This window comes from Adiantum capillus-veneris, chromosome 21, assembly GCF_014529385.1.
Source record: "Adiantum capillus-veneris isolate H3 chromosome 21, ASM1452938v2, whole genome shotgun sequence".
NCBI classification, from domain to species: domain Eukaryota; kingdom Viridiplantae; phylum Streptophyta; class Polypodiopsida; order Polypodiales; family Pteridaceae; genus Adiantum; species Adiantum capillus-veneris.
Genome location: NC_140951.1, coordinates 58,820,035 through 58,836,020, shown reverse-complemented (window position 1 = coordinate 58,836,020; position 15,986 = coordinate 58,820,035). Strand labels below are relative to the sequence as shown.

Sequence of the window (15,986 nt, the reverse complement as noted above, 5' to 3'; positions counted from 1 at the left end):
TAGTAGGGGGAAGTTCCTAATTAGCTGTTGTTCGAGAGTGCATCAATGGTATTTGATCAAAGAATCCTAATGGGTTTTGCGCTAAAGTTGTTATCCCACGACGGGGTCTAAAGAGGCAATTGCTCTAGAGTCGAGCCGACCTACCGCTTCATTGAGGAGTTTGCGCAGTAACGCACTCGATAAAGAGTCCAACTGTTCCAATGAGCATCTTCCACGTAGGAAGACGGCCAATTATGCCACGTTGGCAGTAACAGGCACGTGATTTTCAGCTTGCCTTATATTTCACAAATTCACATGTGCGCAATTCGGATGTTTATCCAAATTTCATAAATCGTATAAACGTGTGGGGAATTTCGCCGAAAACAGGTAAATTAAAATCTCTCGCACTCTCTCTCTCTCTCTCTACCTACTCTCTGCTAGTTGCGGCTGATAGATCTCTCTCTACGCAGGCTAGCTATGGCGATTCCGTGAAGATATCACACACAGGTAACTCGACATTACGCGCATTTTGATGCCTTTTTCTTCTCGTAGGAAGGGACCTGCTGTGGGAAGTATTTAGGTTTAGCTACAGTGATACGTAATCGGTGAATGAGCAAGCAATTTGGGAGTGTCCCCCTTGCCGTGGAGGGGGGTTTTGAATCGAAGGGCACATTTGGACTCTTCACTCAGGATTGTGTTTTGGTGCGTAGTACTTTATAGTTTGCAGGTCTCCTGCACAAAGCTGTCTAGTGGAGATTGAGATTTGAGTTGATCTGGGGGACATTTCGTCATTCAAGTACAAGCTTGGAGCACGGCACTGAGTACTACAAGTCATTCGTGCCATTTGCATCGGAAGCCTTTGTACAGCACAGGGCCTTGCCATGTGACCCTTCATGTCTGGTCGAGCCAAATTTTTTCCAAACCTTGCAAATTTGGTTGTAACACATACACTTGGTAGATAGACATTTCTTCCTGAGCAGGATGCCTAATTGGTTCAGTGGTAGCAAGTCATCTTCCCCCACAACAAATCCAAACAACAAAAAGAAAGGTTTTGATAATATATTTGGCAAGCTCAAGTTGAAGAATTTGAACAGAGATGACAGGAGGTTTAGTCTGGATTCTGATGGGTCAGAAACTAGGTCGTCCCCAACCACCCCATATCCATTACCTCACAGAGGCTCTTCTCTGTCTCCCACAGACCTTGTGAGCTTACCATCCTTGCCTTTGCCCTCTCCTACAACTGCCCCCACCCCTACCCCAGTCGAGGATGATGAGTTTGATTTTGGGTCTGGATCAACATCAAGTGCAGGCTCTCAGGAAAGTAGCTCGTCGGTCACCAAACCACAGTCAGAGTTGCAGTTCCCCGCTCTGACGACACCAACAGATGCTGGTGCACAAGGGTTTCAGAGGAATGGGTTTGGGTAAGTGCAAAGTATTTATAAAATCACAATTGGATCCCATGCCCTCGCTTACAACTCCTTGATTAAGAGCTTTGTGAATATTTGCATATACTTTGTCCCATTTGCGTACAATTTTATTTTTCCAGGCAGTCTTATGATTCCTTGCTTACAACTCCTTTTCATCCAGGAATGTTAGTGGTTGCTTATCTCCTAGACATGAGGGCATCAACCCCAAACAAGATTTTGGTCAGGTTGCTAGTCCCCATGTCAGCCAGCGATTTCAAAACTCTCCCTTGAGAACTTATTCTGGCAACAACGTGGATGCTTCAGACAGAAACTGGGCTACGGGTTACTCAGAAAGTCCAGCTCTAAGCCCACGGGGGAAGTATGCTACTGATCAGACTTTCAGTAACTTCTTGAAGGTAATGATCTCACAAACTTACAGTTTTCAGTGGTTTTGTCTGTTTATGTATTTTGCATGGCTGTACTTATAGCAATTTTTGGGCTGATTTTATCATCCATTTCTGATCTGAGTAGGCCTCAAAAAGTCCAGAGCACTCACCAGTCCCTAGCCCAAGAGGGAGAAGTCCTGGTCCCAGCCCTCGGCTACATAGTGCAGCAGTTTCTCCTTTGCATCCACGAGCAATCGTTGCTGGAATTCAAGAAGCTTCCAGGCGTGAAAATGAAGCCCATCCTTTACCATTGCCTCCAAATTCTACGAACTGCTCTTACATACCAGTCACTTCTCCTCACTCAGCAGTTCCTCGAAGTCCAGAAAGGCCTGTTAACTTGCAAACTGGATGGCGCAGAGGATCTCTTCTTGGTTCAGGGACATTTGGACATGTCTACACTGGCTTTCATAGGTATATTGCCCTTGTGAATGTTCATGTATCCTGTCAGGGCTTTGGGTGCACATCATGTTTTGGTAGCAGCATTGTTGAAGAAGCTGATAACAATGGCCATCCTGTTTTACGTAGCTAGGAAAAAGAGTTATGCATGTTACTGCATTGGTAGCACTACGTAGCTCATTTGGAGCAAGAAAAAAGTTCGTTGTATTTTCGGGGTGAAAAGAATTTGGGTCAAGAAGCATCTTGCAGTTCATCTAGTATGAAGTGAGGTGCGTAGATAGACTCTAGAATGACATGAGGATGGAGGATAGGTTTATTAGTTACAAGGATTTACTTTTAATGTCTTGAGTGCCGTATATTTATGCTAATGATGTTTTCTTCCTATGAGAGTCCTTGAAGCTGCCTTTTTAAACTTGAATTGAAACCATGAGCTGGTTTGTGCTTACAATATTTTGATTGCCACAGCTTTTGTTCTATGAAGTTGATGAGGTTATGGTCTTTATGTTATGGTGTGATTTCCCAAAAGCATAGCCGGCTCAAACTTATGAAATCTACTGATTCTTAAAACCACATCGCATTCAACAAGTTTGGAAACAACAAACATATGTTTGAACTCAAAATTCTGAATGTGGTTGTTTGTGAATTCGGTCTCCATGCCTATCAGAAAACTTGTTGAGTGCATGGTTTGGAAAGGATTATTTGGAAGCTTACCTCTTTGAGCGATCAATTCACTTATCACATTTGTTGGAACTAACAAGATCAATCATGAAACCAGAACACTATAAGGTGTATATAACGTGCTACCATGAATAGTGCCATAACTCGTGATGATTTTCTTGCTAATGTGCCTATGAAGCTTTATCCAGAGCTAAGTTTGCGATATTATGGACCCTTTCAAGTCTGTGAGATGATCAACGATGTATCTATTCGACCGAAGTTGCCAAATACTGAGGATTCACGATGCATTCCACGAGTCTATTATGACCTATTAAGGGTGAGGTACTAGAGGACAGGGAGGTAGAGAAGTAATCTGAGGTAGAATAAAAAGAGGAGATTCTTAATACGTGAGCAGATCCTAGTATACAAGGAAAGGAAAGTGATGGGCAAACTGTTCTGGAAATACTTGGTCAAGTTTAGGACTAAGGAACTACCTTGCACTTGAGGTGGAGGAGGGTGACTTGATATTCCTCAGTTGTTGAGAGTTTTATCGTGAGGCTTTTGGTCTAGCTGCGACTATTCCAGAAGTGTACGTCGATGTGTGTTGAGTATGGTGCGGTACATGTTGCACAAGAGAGGAGCCACCCCACTCCATTGTCCTAGATTCATGACAGATTGAGATAGTGTCAACCGATTTGTCTTTGACATTTTGGGGGTACTGGTGTATTGACAGTGCTCTGCTTGGTAACTACTATATGGTATGTACATAGATTGCTTGCCATGATATGTGATCTCATGGTTGGAATTCCTTAAAAGTGATTGAAGTGTATGAACAAATGTTGAGTACTCTTGCAAATGTGTGTTTGTTTGAGTTTGTGAGGTAAAATGTCTACACCATTTTGTTGCTATTCAGCGGTGAGGTGATAGTAATGATGAATTGAGTGCATCTCGCCATTTGTTAAAGGTCAGTAAGGCGCAAATGTAATGGCAAAATGATTTATTGCGATCACAGTTTCTGTTTGAAGTCTCAACAGGGACAATGATGTGAATGTAATTGGTGATTGTGCTAATGCATGCTATCATTTTGTACAGTCTTGTGACTGATGGTCAAGTGCATTTTTGCATGAAGTTAGTGTCTATTGAATTCTCGTTTGCTATTTGTCTTGTAGGTGTAATCGAGGGTTTTGGGGGGGTATGGGGGGTTATGTCACTAAGTTTTGAGGTGACATGATTGTATTGGACAAAAAGAGAGAAGCTAGAGTCAAGTCAGAGTTGGATTGGAGGGAAGGACCCAAGTCTGAACTCGGGACGCGTGAAACACCGCTAGAATCTTGGCGAGGTTTGTGGCGCGAATGGCGGGATTGCTAATGTGACAATGTGTATGGGCCTGTTGACATGGCAGAAAGGATGCCGATTATGTGGCAACTTTGAACGTAGATGCTTTCCAGCCAGTTATGATGTTTGCTAAGGCACTCATGCCCCACTACTGACATGTATAATGCCATGATCCCCCAAATGAGCTCTGTGGGTACTCCCATCTCCTGTAGTCTGCGCATAAGTCTAGCTCTGGGTACTGTGTCAAATACTTTGCGGAAGTCCACAAAGCTACAATAGATCCATCTCCCATGTGATCTGCTCTCCTCAATAATGCCTCTGAGTGTCATGATATGGTCGAGAGTAGAAAAACCTCTTCTGAACCCTACCTGCCCGGCTGCTGGTATCCTCTCCCTCTCTACCCATCTACGCAACTGCTGCTCAAGAATGGATGCGTAGAACCTTGGCAATGTGTGTCCAATCATGATAGTGCGATAATTCCCAAGCTCCATAGGGTCTCTTGACTTGAAGATAGGTACAATAGTAGATAAGCCCCAAGTATCAGGCAAGCCCTCACACATGGCACGGTTGAACATAACTGCGAGAAGCTCTGCTAGTAGATCTGTGGCATGCATGAAATGCTTAGCCACTAAGCCATCATGATCATATGCTCTCCCAATCCTCATTTTGTCAATGGCCTTCTTCACCATCTCAGTGGTGAAAAAAGCACGTGTGGGGGCATGGATCGGGGGGGGGGGGGGGGGGGGGGGGGTCAGGAAGGGGCGGTTGTCCAGAACTGTGTACAAAGATGATGCGTACTGGCCCAGTTCCTCTGAGTTAGAGCATGGGATACATATCTGTTAAGGTCTGAGGGACCTTCAATAGGGAAAAACAAAAAGAAAATAGAAAACCTAAGGTGGGTCAAGTGATGGGGAAGCCAATCTGGGAGTCCGAAACTCTTGGATGATTGCTTTACCACCTCAGTAGACTGCCCATTTTCCTTGTTTGCGGGCTTCGTGTACTTTCTTGAGCTCGTTTGCCTTAAGTTTGAGTTGATTGGTGGTCAGTTCCTCTGCAATCCAAAACTTGGTTCCCTTGAGGAGACGGGATTGACATAATAGCTTCATCCGCTCCTTCTTTCCCTTGAAGGTGATGATGCAGTGCTCAAGTGATATGCGCCTGTTCGTATCGTTAATCCAGGAGACTGCGGTGGGCTCAATGGTGATTGGGTTGAGGATGTCATTGAGCTTGGTGATCGCATCTTCTAGTGTCCTCATCGGTGCACCACGATGACGGAAGTCCTCCGATTCGCACTTTGAGGTCCAGAGATTCTCGCAGTTGGTGTTCCTAAAGGGTTGCATGTATTTCGGTGTTGATCTTCTTCGTGATGCCATGTGTTACCTCGTGGAATTTCTTCTGAACAACTGTGACAAACTCGGTGAGGGAGGCTTCAACCTCGCGTGCTTTTGCGAGTAGAGTTTGATTGGTTTGACTCTGCTTCCTTCACACTCTCGAGCTTGTGTAGCCGTTGTTTGAGGGTTGCGTTTTCCTCAGAGAGAGAGAGAGAGAGAGAGAGAGAGAGAGAGAGAGAGAGAGAGAGAGAGAGAGAGAGAGAGAGAGAGAGAGAGAGAGAGAGAGAGAGAGAGAGATGACTGCATTCAGGTTTTCTCTTAGAGGCATCGCTTGTTGTCCAAACTTCAGTCGAATGCACCTACTCTCTGGTCAAGATTTGGGAGTGGCTGAAGTGCAGTTTAGTCTCTTCATATGAAGGCATAGTGGAAGACGTCATTTTAATGGGCGAAGGTACTTTCATTGCTGATCTCTCATCATAGGAGCTTCCCTCTAAGTCCATTAGCCACACTCCTCTCGCTTTCGGGGGCAGATTGATTTTTTTGCATCTGTGGTATGAGGATTTTGTTGGGGTATAAAGCCCAATGTGGTCGCCCAGGTAAGTGGGCGGGCCGCCAGGTATGTACACATATTCTTTTGTAAAAACCTAATTAGAACTCACTATGCTCTACACATTACAGTAGAGTGAGTTCACCATATGGTTGTGCTCTTCTTCTCGCACTCTCTCTCGCGTCACACTTCCGCTCGTACTCCTTCAACTGGTATCAGAGCTCAGATCGAGGCTCGGGGCAGCATTTGTAGGTAGCCAGAGTCACCTGCTCAGATTGGAGTGAGATTCGACAGACGAAGACACGGCCCCAAATCTTGTGGGAGGGCCCGAAGGACGTCGTGTTCTTAGAATTTCATTATGAGGTCATCTCGGCCACCGTTCGGCTTCGACAAAGTTCTGCGCAGGCCATTTTCGACTACGTGGTCTCAGCAGGTGCAGATCCGACTCTGCGAATTTGGGGTTTCGGCCTATGACTGCAGGTGCTGAGTGTTGATTTGTGGCTGTCTACACATCGAAGGACGGCTCACAGTTCTTGGAGGCGTGTCACATACGACACGGGCGCATCTACACAGACTGTAGGCGACATTCACTAGTTCATCAGGTAGCCTGTGTTTGCTGCTTGATATTTCAGATTTCATCCTGACATTGCAGGTACTTCCACATGGGATATATTGTCAGAGATGCTGTATGTCCGTTGAGGGTTTGCTGGCCGTGAGTCACGCAGCAAACAACCGCCGTAGCGGTTATAGCATATAGTGGGAAATTTGTGGATGTATGACTTTGTGGGAAGTCTATGTACTGTCAGATTTACTGCAGCTTTTGTTGAGGGTCGAGTGAGGTTTTATTGAGCTGGGGGATTCTCGAATGTTGAGATCCTTTCCGTGATACAGGTCTTGGAGCGATCCCTCGAGCACCCTTAGATAGGCAACTAGGATGTATTGATTGTGAGTTAGACAGTTGGGATTGCATCTTTGCTTTACTGCCGTTGAGGCATTGTCGCAGTCTATGCTTACAGGACAGTGACAGACAATACAGGTGCAGGACAGGTTTACCCACAGCTTACAGTGTTAGAGAGACAATGGTTTTTTGGTCTGTTTTTGAGTACACCAGAGCCATTTTACAAAGGAGATTTTGCCGAAATTTATGCAGAATCTGAAGCTTTCTTCGTTCATTTGACAGGTTGATATTGGTTCAGAGGTCAGTTTACAGGGGAAACTCTGTCGAATTTTTCCCAGGAAAGTAAACTACTGTGAAGCGTAGCTATGGCTGGATCACAGGTGTCACCAGCGTGTGACTACTATCTATCCTTTTTGTTGATTTCTTTCTTATTATCTATTTACTTTCACTTTTTTGGAAACACCCCTCGGGAAATCTAACTGCCCTGCATTGCATAGCTAGTGTGGAACTGTTGAGAGGGAGTCCAGGCCTGAGGGCAAGAGAGCACTAAGGTTGGACAAGGACTATGGTTAGCCAAGTGGGGTCATTGACTAGCCAAAGTGGAATCCTTTGCTACAAAGGCTACATTTCAATTCTGGGTGTGGCCGCAGTGTACAAAGAGGGTCGGATGACCTAGAAAGATACAATGGCAGCATCTCCTAAAATTTAGGGAACTGCTATTTTGGGACCTGAAAATGTGTTGACGTCATTACCTCCGGAATGACAAGGGGAACATTTTCTTACTCTGTCGTGAAGTCAATCGGGCAACCGGTTGGGATATTTTTAGGCGGCAACCCCGAAACGGGAAAATGCTTGTAAATGTACCAAGTGGCACATTCTGGTGCACTTGCCTCATGCAACAAGAAGTGGCGCTGAATTTGAAGGAGAGAGAGCCTCATTTTCAGATTTGTCACAGGTTAAAAGCTATGGAGTGCTTGCTTTCCCTCTTATGCACAGTGCGGTGCCAGGAGTGATGCCCTGCACGCTACGCACTGCCCTCTCTCTCCCCTTTGGCAGTATGTTATGCCCCTCTAGTGGGCTCTTCATTTGACCAATGTACAGTTGTGTGGGTTCATGCGCGATTGCCGAGGCAAGAGCCTCTTGCACAGGTACTGGATTAGCTAGCGGCTAATCCCCCCGCAGGTACAAGTGAATTCGGAGAGGTTTCACGCCAGAAATCTCGTCCGATTCAAAGGGCAAGTAGCCCTACAGGTGCGGGAGCTTGAGGACTTGCTAAGGATGCGACCGGCACGCGAAACGGAGCCCGAAACAGTAAATTATAGCTTGCTGTGTATTTTTGCAGGTTTAGGGTTTTGGCCCTAAACGGACCCTAATACCCCCAGGAGGTTCGGGGACGCAAGGGGACCGCTGTGCAGGTGATCTGGCGCATTTTCAGGGCTGAAAACAGAGAATTCAGCGTGCTGCAGATTCTTGCCAGGTTTTGCAAAGTGCCCGTATGCGTCGGGAAAGTCATTTAATGCGTGGGAATACTGACCGTGAAGGGTTCTAGTACAGTTATGTTGCCGAAATCGGGCTGGACCAATGGAAACTCAGCCGAGTTTGTGCGGGGCAGCTTGTAGGGAACCACAGCGTTTATTCCCTCTTTTGAACAATAAAGAAATACCGAAAGGGGCGCCTAAGTTAGGGGCCAATCTGGTGTCCGTCTACTCATATAGGTGCAATCTAGCAGCCTGTATCCCTCTCCCCTTTGTTGTGTCTTGAAAGTACAGGTAAAATAGACGACTAATAATGGGTGAAAGCTAAATCAAGCTTTGAAGTAAAGTCTACCGTCCTTTTTGGATTGAACAGGTCGGTTACAACAGGACACTGCTCTTTACAATATCAAGAAGCTGGATGGAACCAATTTCCCATTGTGGAAGAAGCAGATTTTGCATGTGTTGGTACAAAAGAAGCAGATAAACCCTATAAAGCTGAAGGGGATAAAACCAGAAGATATGGACGAAGATGAATGGAGCGAAATAGATGAATTGGCACTTTCTACCATTATGCTGACTTTGGCAGAAAGCGTTTACTTCAATGTAGCAGACGAGATGTCGGCTTATCAAGCATGGTTAAAGCTGAGTGATCTTTATGAGAAGCAGAGTGCATCTTCACAGGTATACTGGCTTAAGAAGCTTGTTGACTTGAAGATGAAAGAAGGGACACCTATGTCCAATCATCTGAGTGAATTCAACACAATCTACAGTCAATTGTCAGCTCAAGGTGTCAAGTTTGATGAACCTGTTAGAGCTATGTTCCTGTTGATCACATTGCCGGAAAGTTGGGACACTTTTCGCACAGCTTTAAGTAATTCTGCACCTCCAGATGGTTTGAACATAGCAGGTGTAGAAGGAAGTCTGCTTACTGAAGAAACCAATAGAAAGACAATGGACAAAGGCAAAGGAACAGCCTTAGTTGTTAGGGGAAGGACCAAAGAAAAGTACAAAGGTGGAAAGAGGAATCAGTCTCGTAGCAAGTCCCGTAGTGCTAAAGGCAAGAGTGACATAGAATGCTACCATTGTGGCAAGAAGCGTCACATGAAAAGAGACTGCAGAGAATGGAAAGCAAAAAAAGGCAAAGAGAAAGCTGAAGACCATGGTGAGAAGAACAAGTCCTCAGTGAAGATTCAAGAAATAAATGTGACAAACACAGTTGCAGAGGATGAAAGTCTAGTGTTAGGAGACATCTACTTCTTGAAGAATACAATGGACTCAGCTCTTCTTACAGCATCTGATGGAAATGCACTGAGTGACTGGATTATAGACTCAAGGGCATCACTTCATGTGTCTCCAAACAAGGAGTGGTTTACCTCTTATGTGACCACTAAATATCATGTTCGGCTAGGCAATGGGCAGACATGTGAGATCTTAGGTGTTGGAGATGTTCAATTGAAGTTTCAGAATGGCTCTTCTTTCACGCTGAAGAATGTGAGACATGTTCCCGCAATTACAAAGAGCTTGATCAACACAGGTTTACTTGATGATGCTTGCTACGTCACCACTTATGGACAGAACATGTGGAAGATATCCAAGGGTTCTATGACAGTAGCACATGGAGTAAAGTCTGGAGGACTTTACATGATTTATGTATCAAATGTCTCTAAAAATGTAATCAATGTAACCGAGCAGCCGAACGTTTCTTTGTGGCATAGCCGGTTAGGACATATGTCGAAGAAGGGAATGGAAATCTTGTCTCGTTCTGGTTATTTGCCTGGCTTTTCATTTAATGATTTTGAATTCTGTGAACATTGTCTGTATGGTAAGCAAACACAGCAGCCACATAAGCATAGAAGCAGTAGAAGAGATACACAGTTGGCACTTGTTCATAGTGATTTGTGTGGACCTATGCCTAACCTATCTCTACGGGGAGCTTCTTACTTTATGACATTTATAGATGATTACTCGAGGAAAGTATGAGTTTACTTTCTCAAGCACAAGGATGAAGCGTTTAGTGTTTTCAAAACGTTTGTGACACTTGTGGAGAATGAGAGTGGCAAGAAGCTTAAATGCTTACGCACTCACAATGGTGGAGAGTATGTTTCAAAGGCCTTTCAGGACTTTTGTGAGTGAAAAGGTATAAAATGTGAACTTACTGCTCCTTACAATCCTCGTCAAAATGGTGTTGCTGAGAGGATGAATAGGACCATACAAGAGAAGGTCAGAAGTATGTTGTCTAATGCACAACTGCCAAATGGGTTTTGGGGTGAAGCTGTATCAACAGCTGTTCATCTTGTAAATAGATCTCCTAGCAAGGTTTTGCAGAACGATTCAGTGCCAGAGATGGTATGGTCAGGCAAAATGCCCTCATACAAGCATCTCAGAGTCTTTAGCTGTGAGGGATATACTCACATTCCAAAGGAATTTAGGAACAAACTTGAGCCAAAGAGTAGAAAGTGCATCTTTTTAGGCTATGGTAATTCTGGTGAGATGGGGTATAGACTTTGGGATCCCGAATCCAGAAAGGTTATCCGCAGCAATGATGTTCACTCTAATGAATCCAAATATCATTCTAAACCAGAGAGGGTTGAGGAGATTAGAAGAGTTGTCTTCCAAGAAGATGGACCTACACGTGCAAGACAAAATTTCAGGGCTCAAGAGGAGCAAGGACAGGATAGATTGGAACCACAGGTTGTGGCTGAGCCTGAGTCACCTATTGTGCGTAGATCTGGACGTATCACGCGACCTCCTGATAGGTTTGTTCCATCTATGAACTATGTCATGTTGATTGATTGCAATGAGCCTTCATGTTACAAGGAAGCAGTGCAAATGAAGGACTCCGGGAATTGGCAATTGGCCATGCAGTCAAAGATGACAGCTCTGCATAAAAACCAGACATGGAGGCTAGTTAAATTACCACAGGGCAAAAAGGCTCTACCTTGTAAATGGGTTTACAGGTATAAGATCACCGCTCATGATAATTAGCCAAAGTACAAAGCAAGGCTTGTTGCCAAGGGCTTTAAGCAAGAACAAGGCATTGACTTTGATGAAGTCTTCTCTCCGGTGGTCAAGATGACTACATTGAGATGCTTTCTTGCATTGGTTGCCATATTAGATTTGGTGTTGCACCAAATGGATGTCAAGACAGCGTTCTTGCATGGTGATTTAGATGTGGAAATTTACATGCAGCAGCCAGAACGGTTTGTTGAGAAAGGCAAGGAAGATTTGGTATGCCAGTTGTTAAAGAGTCTTTATGGCTTAAAACAATCACCAAGGGCATGGTACCATAAGTTCCACAAGTTTATGCTTTCTCAAGGCTACAAACGTAGTGAGTTCGATCACTGTTTGTATACAAAGAAGGCTAAGGATGGCAGTTGGTTGATCCTTATTTTGTATGTGGATGACATGTTGATTGTTGGCAAGCACTTGGAAGAAATTTCAGCTTTGAAGTCAAAGATGGCAAAATCGTTTGACATGAAAGACACGGGTCAGGCAAGTCATATACTTGGTATGCGCATTGAGAGAGACAAATCAAAGAAGTTGATTTGGTTATCTCAAACAGAGTATATTGACAAGGTTTTGCAACGTTTCAATATGGAGAAGGGAAAGGCATTGAGTGTTCCATTGCCACCATATGTGAAACTTAGCAAACAAGATTGTCCTGTGTCTGAGGAAGAACAAGCTGAAATGGATAAGATTCTATATGCGTCTGCAGTGGGTAGTTTGATGTATGCAATGATTGCTACTCGCCCAGACATTGCATTTGCAGTGGGAGTAGTAAGTCGATACATGTCAAACCTTGGCAAGAAACATTGGGAGGCAGTGAAAGGAATATTGAGATACCTGAAAGCTACAAAGAGTATGCGTATATGCTATGGGAGTCAGGAGCTAAGTGTAAAGGGTTTTACAGACTCAGATTATGCAGGTGACTTAGACAACCGAAGGTCTACATCAGGGTATGTCTTTACATTGGCTGGTGGAGCAGTATCATGGCGTTCTAGATTACAAGATTGTGTTACTCAGTCTACTACAGAGGCTGAATATGTTGCAGTATCAGAGGCATGCAAAGAATCAATTTGGCTTAATCTACTAGTAACAGATTTGGGAATCAAAGAAGAGATGCCTGTGTTATATTGTGATAGTCAAAGTGCTATACAATTGGCTCGCAATCCAGTTTATCACTCAAAGACAAAGCATGTGGATGCGAAGTATCATTTCATCAGGGAAATGCTCGAGGATAAGCAACTTCAACTTGTCAAAGTTCACACCACAGAAAATCCTGCTGATCTACTTACAGAAGGACTTCCCTCAGAGAGCTTTGCGCATTTTCGCAAGCAGTTAGGTGTAGGGTATTACATCACTTCTCTACATCTCTTGTATATTAGCTTGTATAGTAGCTTCTCTCACACTTAAAGTACCACATTGGACTTTAAGTGGGAGGTTGTTGGGGTATAGAGCCTAATGTGGTCGCCCAGGTAAGTGGGCGGGCTGCCAGGTATGTACACATATTCTTTTGTAAAAACCTAATAAGAACTCACTATGCTCTACACATTACAGTAGAGCGAGTTCACCATATTGTCGTGCTCTTCTTCTCGCACTCTCTCTCGCGTCACACTTCCGCTCGTACTCCTTCAGATTTCTCATTAGCTGCTTTTAAGGACAGATGCTAGGTTGCGAAGTATCTTGTAAAAATTGCTTTTCTAGAGCTACTTGCCCAATTTTGGTTGCCAGACACGTTGGGGCATATGTGTTTTGTTTTTGGCATAACATTCATGTGTTCAATACAGACCAAGACATCTATGCCATATATAAAGTGGCTAGCACCCCTTCCAAATTTTCTACTTACATCACTTCTAAGTGGAAAGGGGTGCTACATATGAAATGGATCGTGGCAACATGCAACACATACTAGTTGTAGTAGAGGACAACCCTCACAACCACAACATGCCTAGTAGAGTGCTGCATAGCAGCAGGAAATTGTTTGATAGCATGATAGAGCTCAGAAGGATCAGAGTTAGCAAGAGTGCACAACAACACATTGTTGATCAAAGATAGAAACTGAGAGGCAGGTAGACACGGACAAGAATAAGAACAACCTATTCTTGTTTACATACAAGTAGTGAGATAGAGGTTAGATGGGACAGAGCAGCTCCTAGACAGACCTCATGAGGAGAGGTTACCAGATCAGCATTGAGGGAATGTCCCAGAGTAGTTGGACATGAGGACCAATTGTTAGAGGCAGTTCAAGATGAGCGTGAGGTGCCCTTGGATAGGCCAGTTCAGCAGGCTTTTGATTCCTTGGAGATTCACTTGCAGGTGCCTCTTACAATAGGCATTATTACAGTGCGTACTATTGGGGGTGAGCAAGAAAGTGAGTCTCCTAGAGGAGGTTGACTCTGCAATAGGTTTTGCATCAATGAATGTTCGAGTAATGCCTCTTGCAGTTGGCACTATTGGGGCTGAGCAGGAAAGTGAGTCTCTTAAGTTTGCAAAGAAGGTTGACTATGCAATAGGTTTTGCATCAATAGATGTCCTAGTAGTTGAGATCTTGCCTGTCAAGTTCTTTGCAGTTGGCCGATGGAGATTTCCAGATGTCTCTTTGAGTAGTAGTGTTGACATGCAGTTGTCAGGAGGATGTCATATTTTCCTTGGTCAAGAGTGAGCTCCCATGATCACATTTAGATTCTAGAGTGCAGGTTTTACATGAGGGTTGCTTTTGGACGAGGGAGGCTGTTTATGGTAGCATACAAAAGTAGACAATGGTTGACGCCAACTACTTTATGGATGTTACGACAATTTGCAGACTTGTTTGAGAGTCAGTTTAGTTAGTGAGGCATTGGGGAAGTTGGTGTGGAGAGAGAGAGAGAGAGAGAGAGAGAGAGAGAGAGAGAGAGAGAGAGAGAGAGAGAGAGAGAGAGAGAGAGAGAGAGAGAGAGAGAGAGAGAGATGTATCTTGGTACCTTCCCGTTTGTGGTGGATGATGATTGTTACCCAAAAGAAGGATGTAGAGCTATGGTATAGCCATACTGTAAGAGTGAATGCGGATGATTTTGGAGGCACAACCAAGGGGTTTCATAATCCCTTGGCTTTTGTGAGCTACTACAGTCGGTTTTTTCAGCGGATGCTTTATTTCAGTTAAAGGCGTAGCGTTGAACATTGTGGTTTTTGCTACATCACCTGAGGTGGACAGAGCTTTGGACAGATTTGTGTAGGCTTATTACAATCTAGATATCTACATTTCACTTCCTGATTAGAGTATCTTCATCCCTAGATGTATCGTTTGGCTTGCTTTTGATTTTTCCCCATAATCTCGTTGTAAATCTTTTTGGGCTTTTCTCATCTCTCTTGTATATGGACCTATTGCCGATTTTTTGTAATGCAAAAGGTTAAAAGCCCCACTTTTAGAGAGAGAGAGAGAGAGAGAGAGAGAGAGAGAGAGAGAGAGAGAGAGAGAGAGAGAGAGAGAGAGAGAGACGTTGTGTCGAAGTTGAAACCCCTCATTGAATCTGTGGCGGCGTCTCTGCTCACTCCTTGCGCGCGCATGCCTTTGGGTTTGTACGTGCTTCTCCGACAGTCTGCTCTGCTTGTTGATCTACTCCCCATTTGCAACTTGATTGGATGACACTGCGTGGTTCCTTCTCATCTTCCTTCACCCTCACCCTTGCATCTTCCTCTGTTGATCCTTGGCCTATGGCGGTTTCTTTGTCTTCCCTTTTCTTTTAGCATAGGCTTTTTCTTGTGGTTGCTTTCTTGTCTACATGTTGTCTGTTGCTCTTGCTTGTGACTTCTTTTGTTTGTGTGTGATGCATGTTTTGTCTGCTTGCCTGCATGTGTTTGCCTGTCTACTTGTGGGAGGTGTGCATGTGTGGATGATTGCATGTTGTCTATTTCTGCATGTTTTTCCTGTTTATTTCCCCTGTTTTTGATCAACAAGCTCGGGTGTTTAGGGATTGTGGTGATCATGGAGGTTGGGTGGTTGAGCCTCTAGCCTCTTCTTCAACTTGTTCCATACAATGTTTTACTTATGCAGGTTGTAGAGAGCCATAGCCCTGTTGATCTTGCGAGGGATGACTGTGAGGCTCTCTCTCTCTCCCAGAGTTTTGATGCAAAGTCTTTGGTAGTGGTGGTGCTTAATTTGCTCAGATGCGCGGTTGCTTACTGCCTTGGAGACCAGGAATTGGCTATTGGAGATTCTTGGTTGAAGTTTCGGCCTCGTTGTAGTGTAGGCGGCTTGCTTCTGCTCTCTGCCTCCTTCTTCCTTTACTCCCCTGCTCCTAGCTTTTGTCGTATCACCCATATTTTGTAACTTTGGATCATTGGTAGTTTTTCCCCTATGGTTTATGGATGTTGAACATTACATGGTTTTTTTCACTATCAGATCCGTACTAGGTTCGGCCTTGTTGTAGTGTGGGCGGCTTGCTTCTGCTCTCTGCTTCCTTCTTCCTTTACTCCCCTGCTCCTAGCTTTTGTCGTGTCACCCATATTTTGTAACTTTGTATCATTGGTAGTTTTTCCC

The 15,986-nt window shown here is 44.3% G+C and overlaps 1 protein-coding gene across 2 annotated transcripts in view; it reads left to right on the top strand.

Annotated features, from left to right (window-relative positions):
• Positions 1 to 368: 368 nt before the first annotated feature.
• Positions 369 to 15,986, top strand: part of LOC147431009 (uncharacterized) — a 51,301-nt gene continuing 35,683 nt past the window's right edge. For both annotated transcript variants that reach the window (XM_086493524.1, XM_086493523.1), the window contains exons 1-3: positions 369 to 1,400; positions 1,567 to 1,801; positions 1,917 to 2,242. In XM_086493524.1, coding sequence (XP_086349650.1) covers positions 961 to 1,400; positions 1,567 to 1,801; positions 1,917 to 2,242 — 1,001 coding nt within the window. In that variant the 5' untranslated portion in view covers positions 369 to 960. The remainder of the gene's footprint in view (positions 1,401 to 1,566; positions 1,802 to 1,916; positions 2,243 to 15,986) is intronic.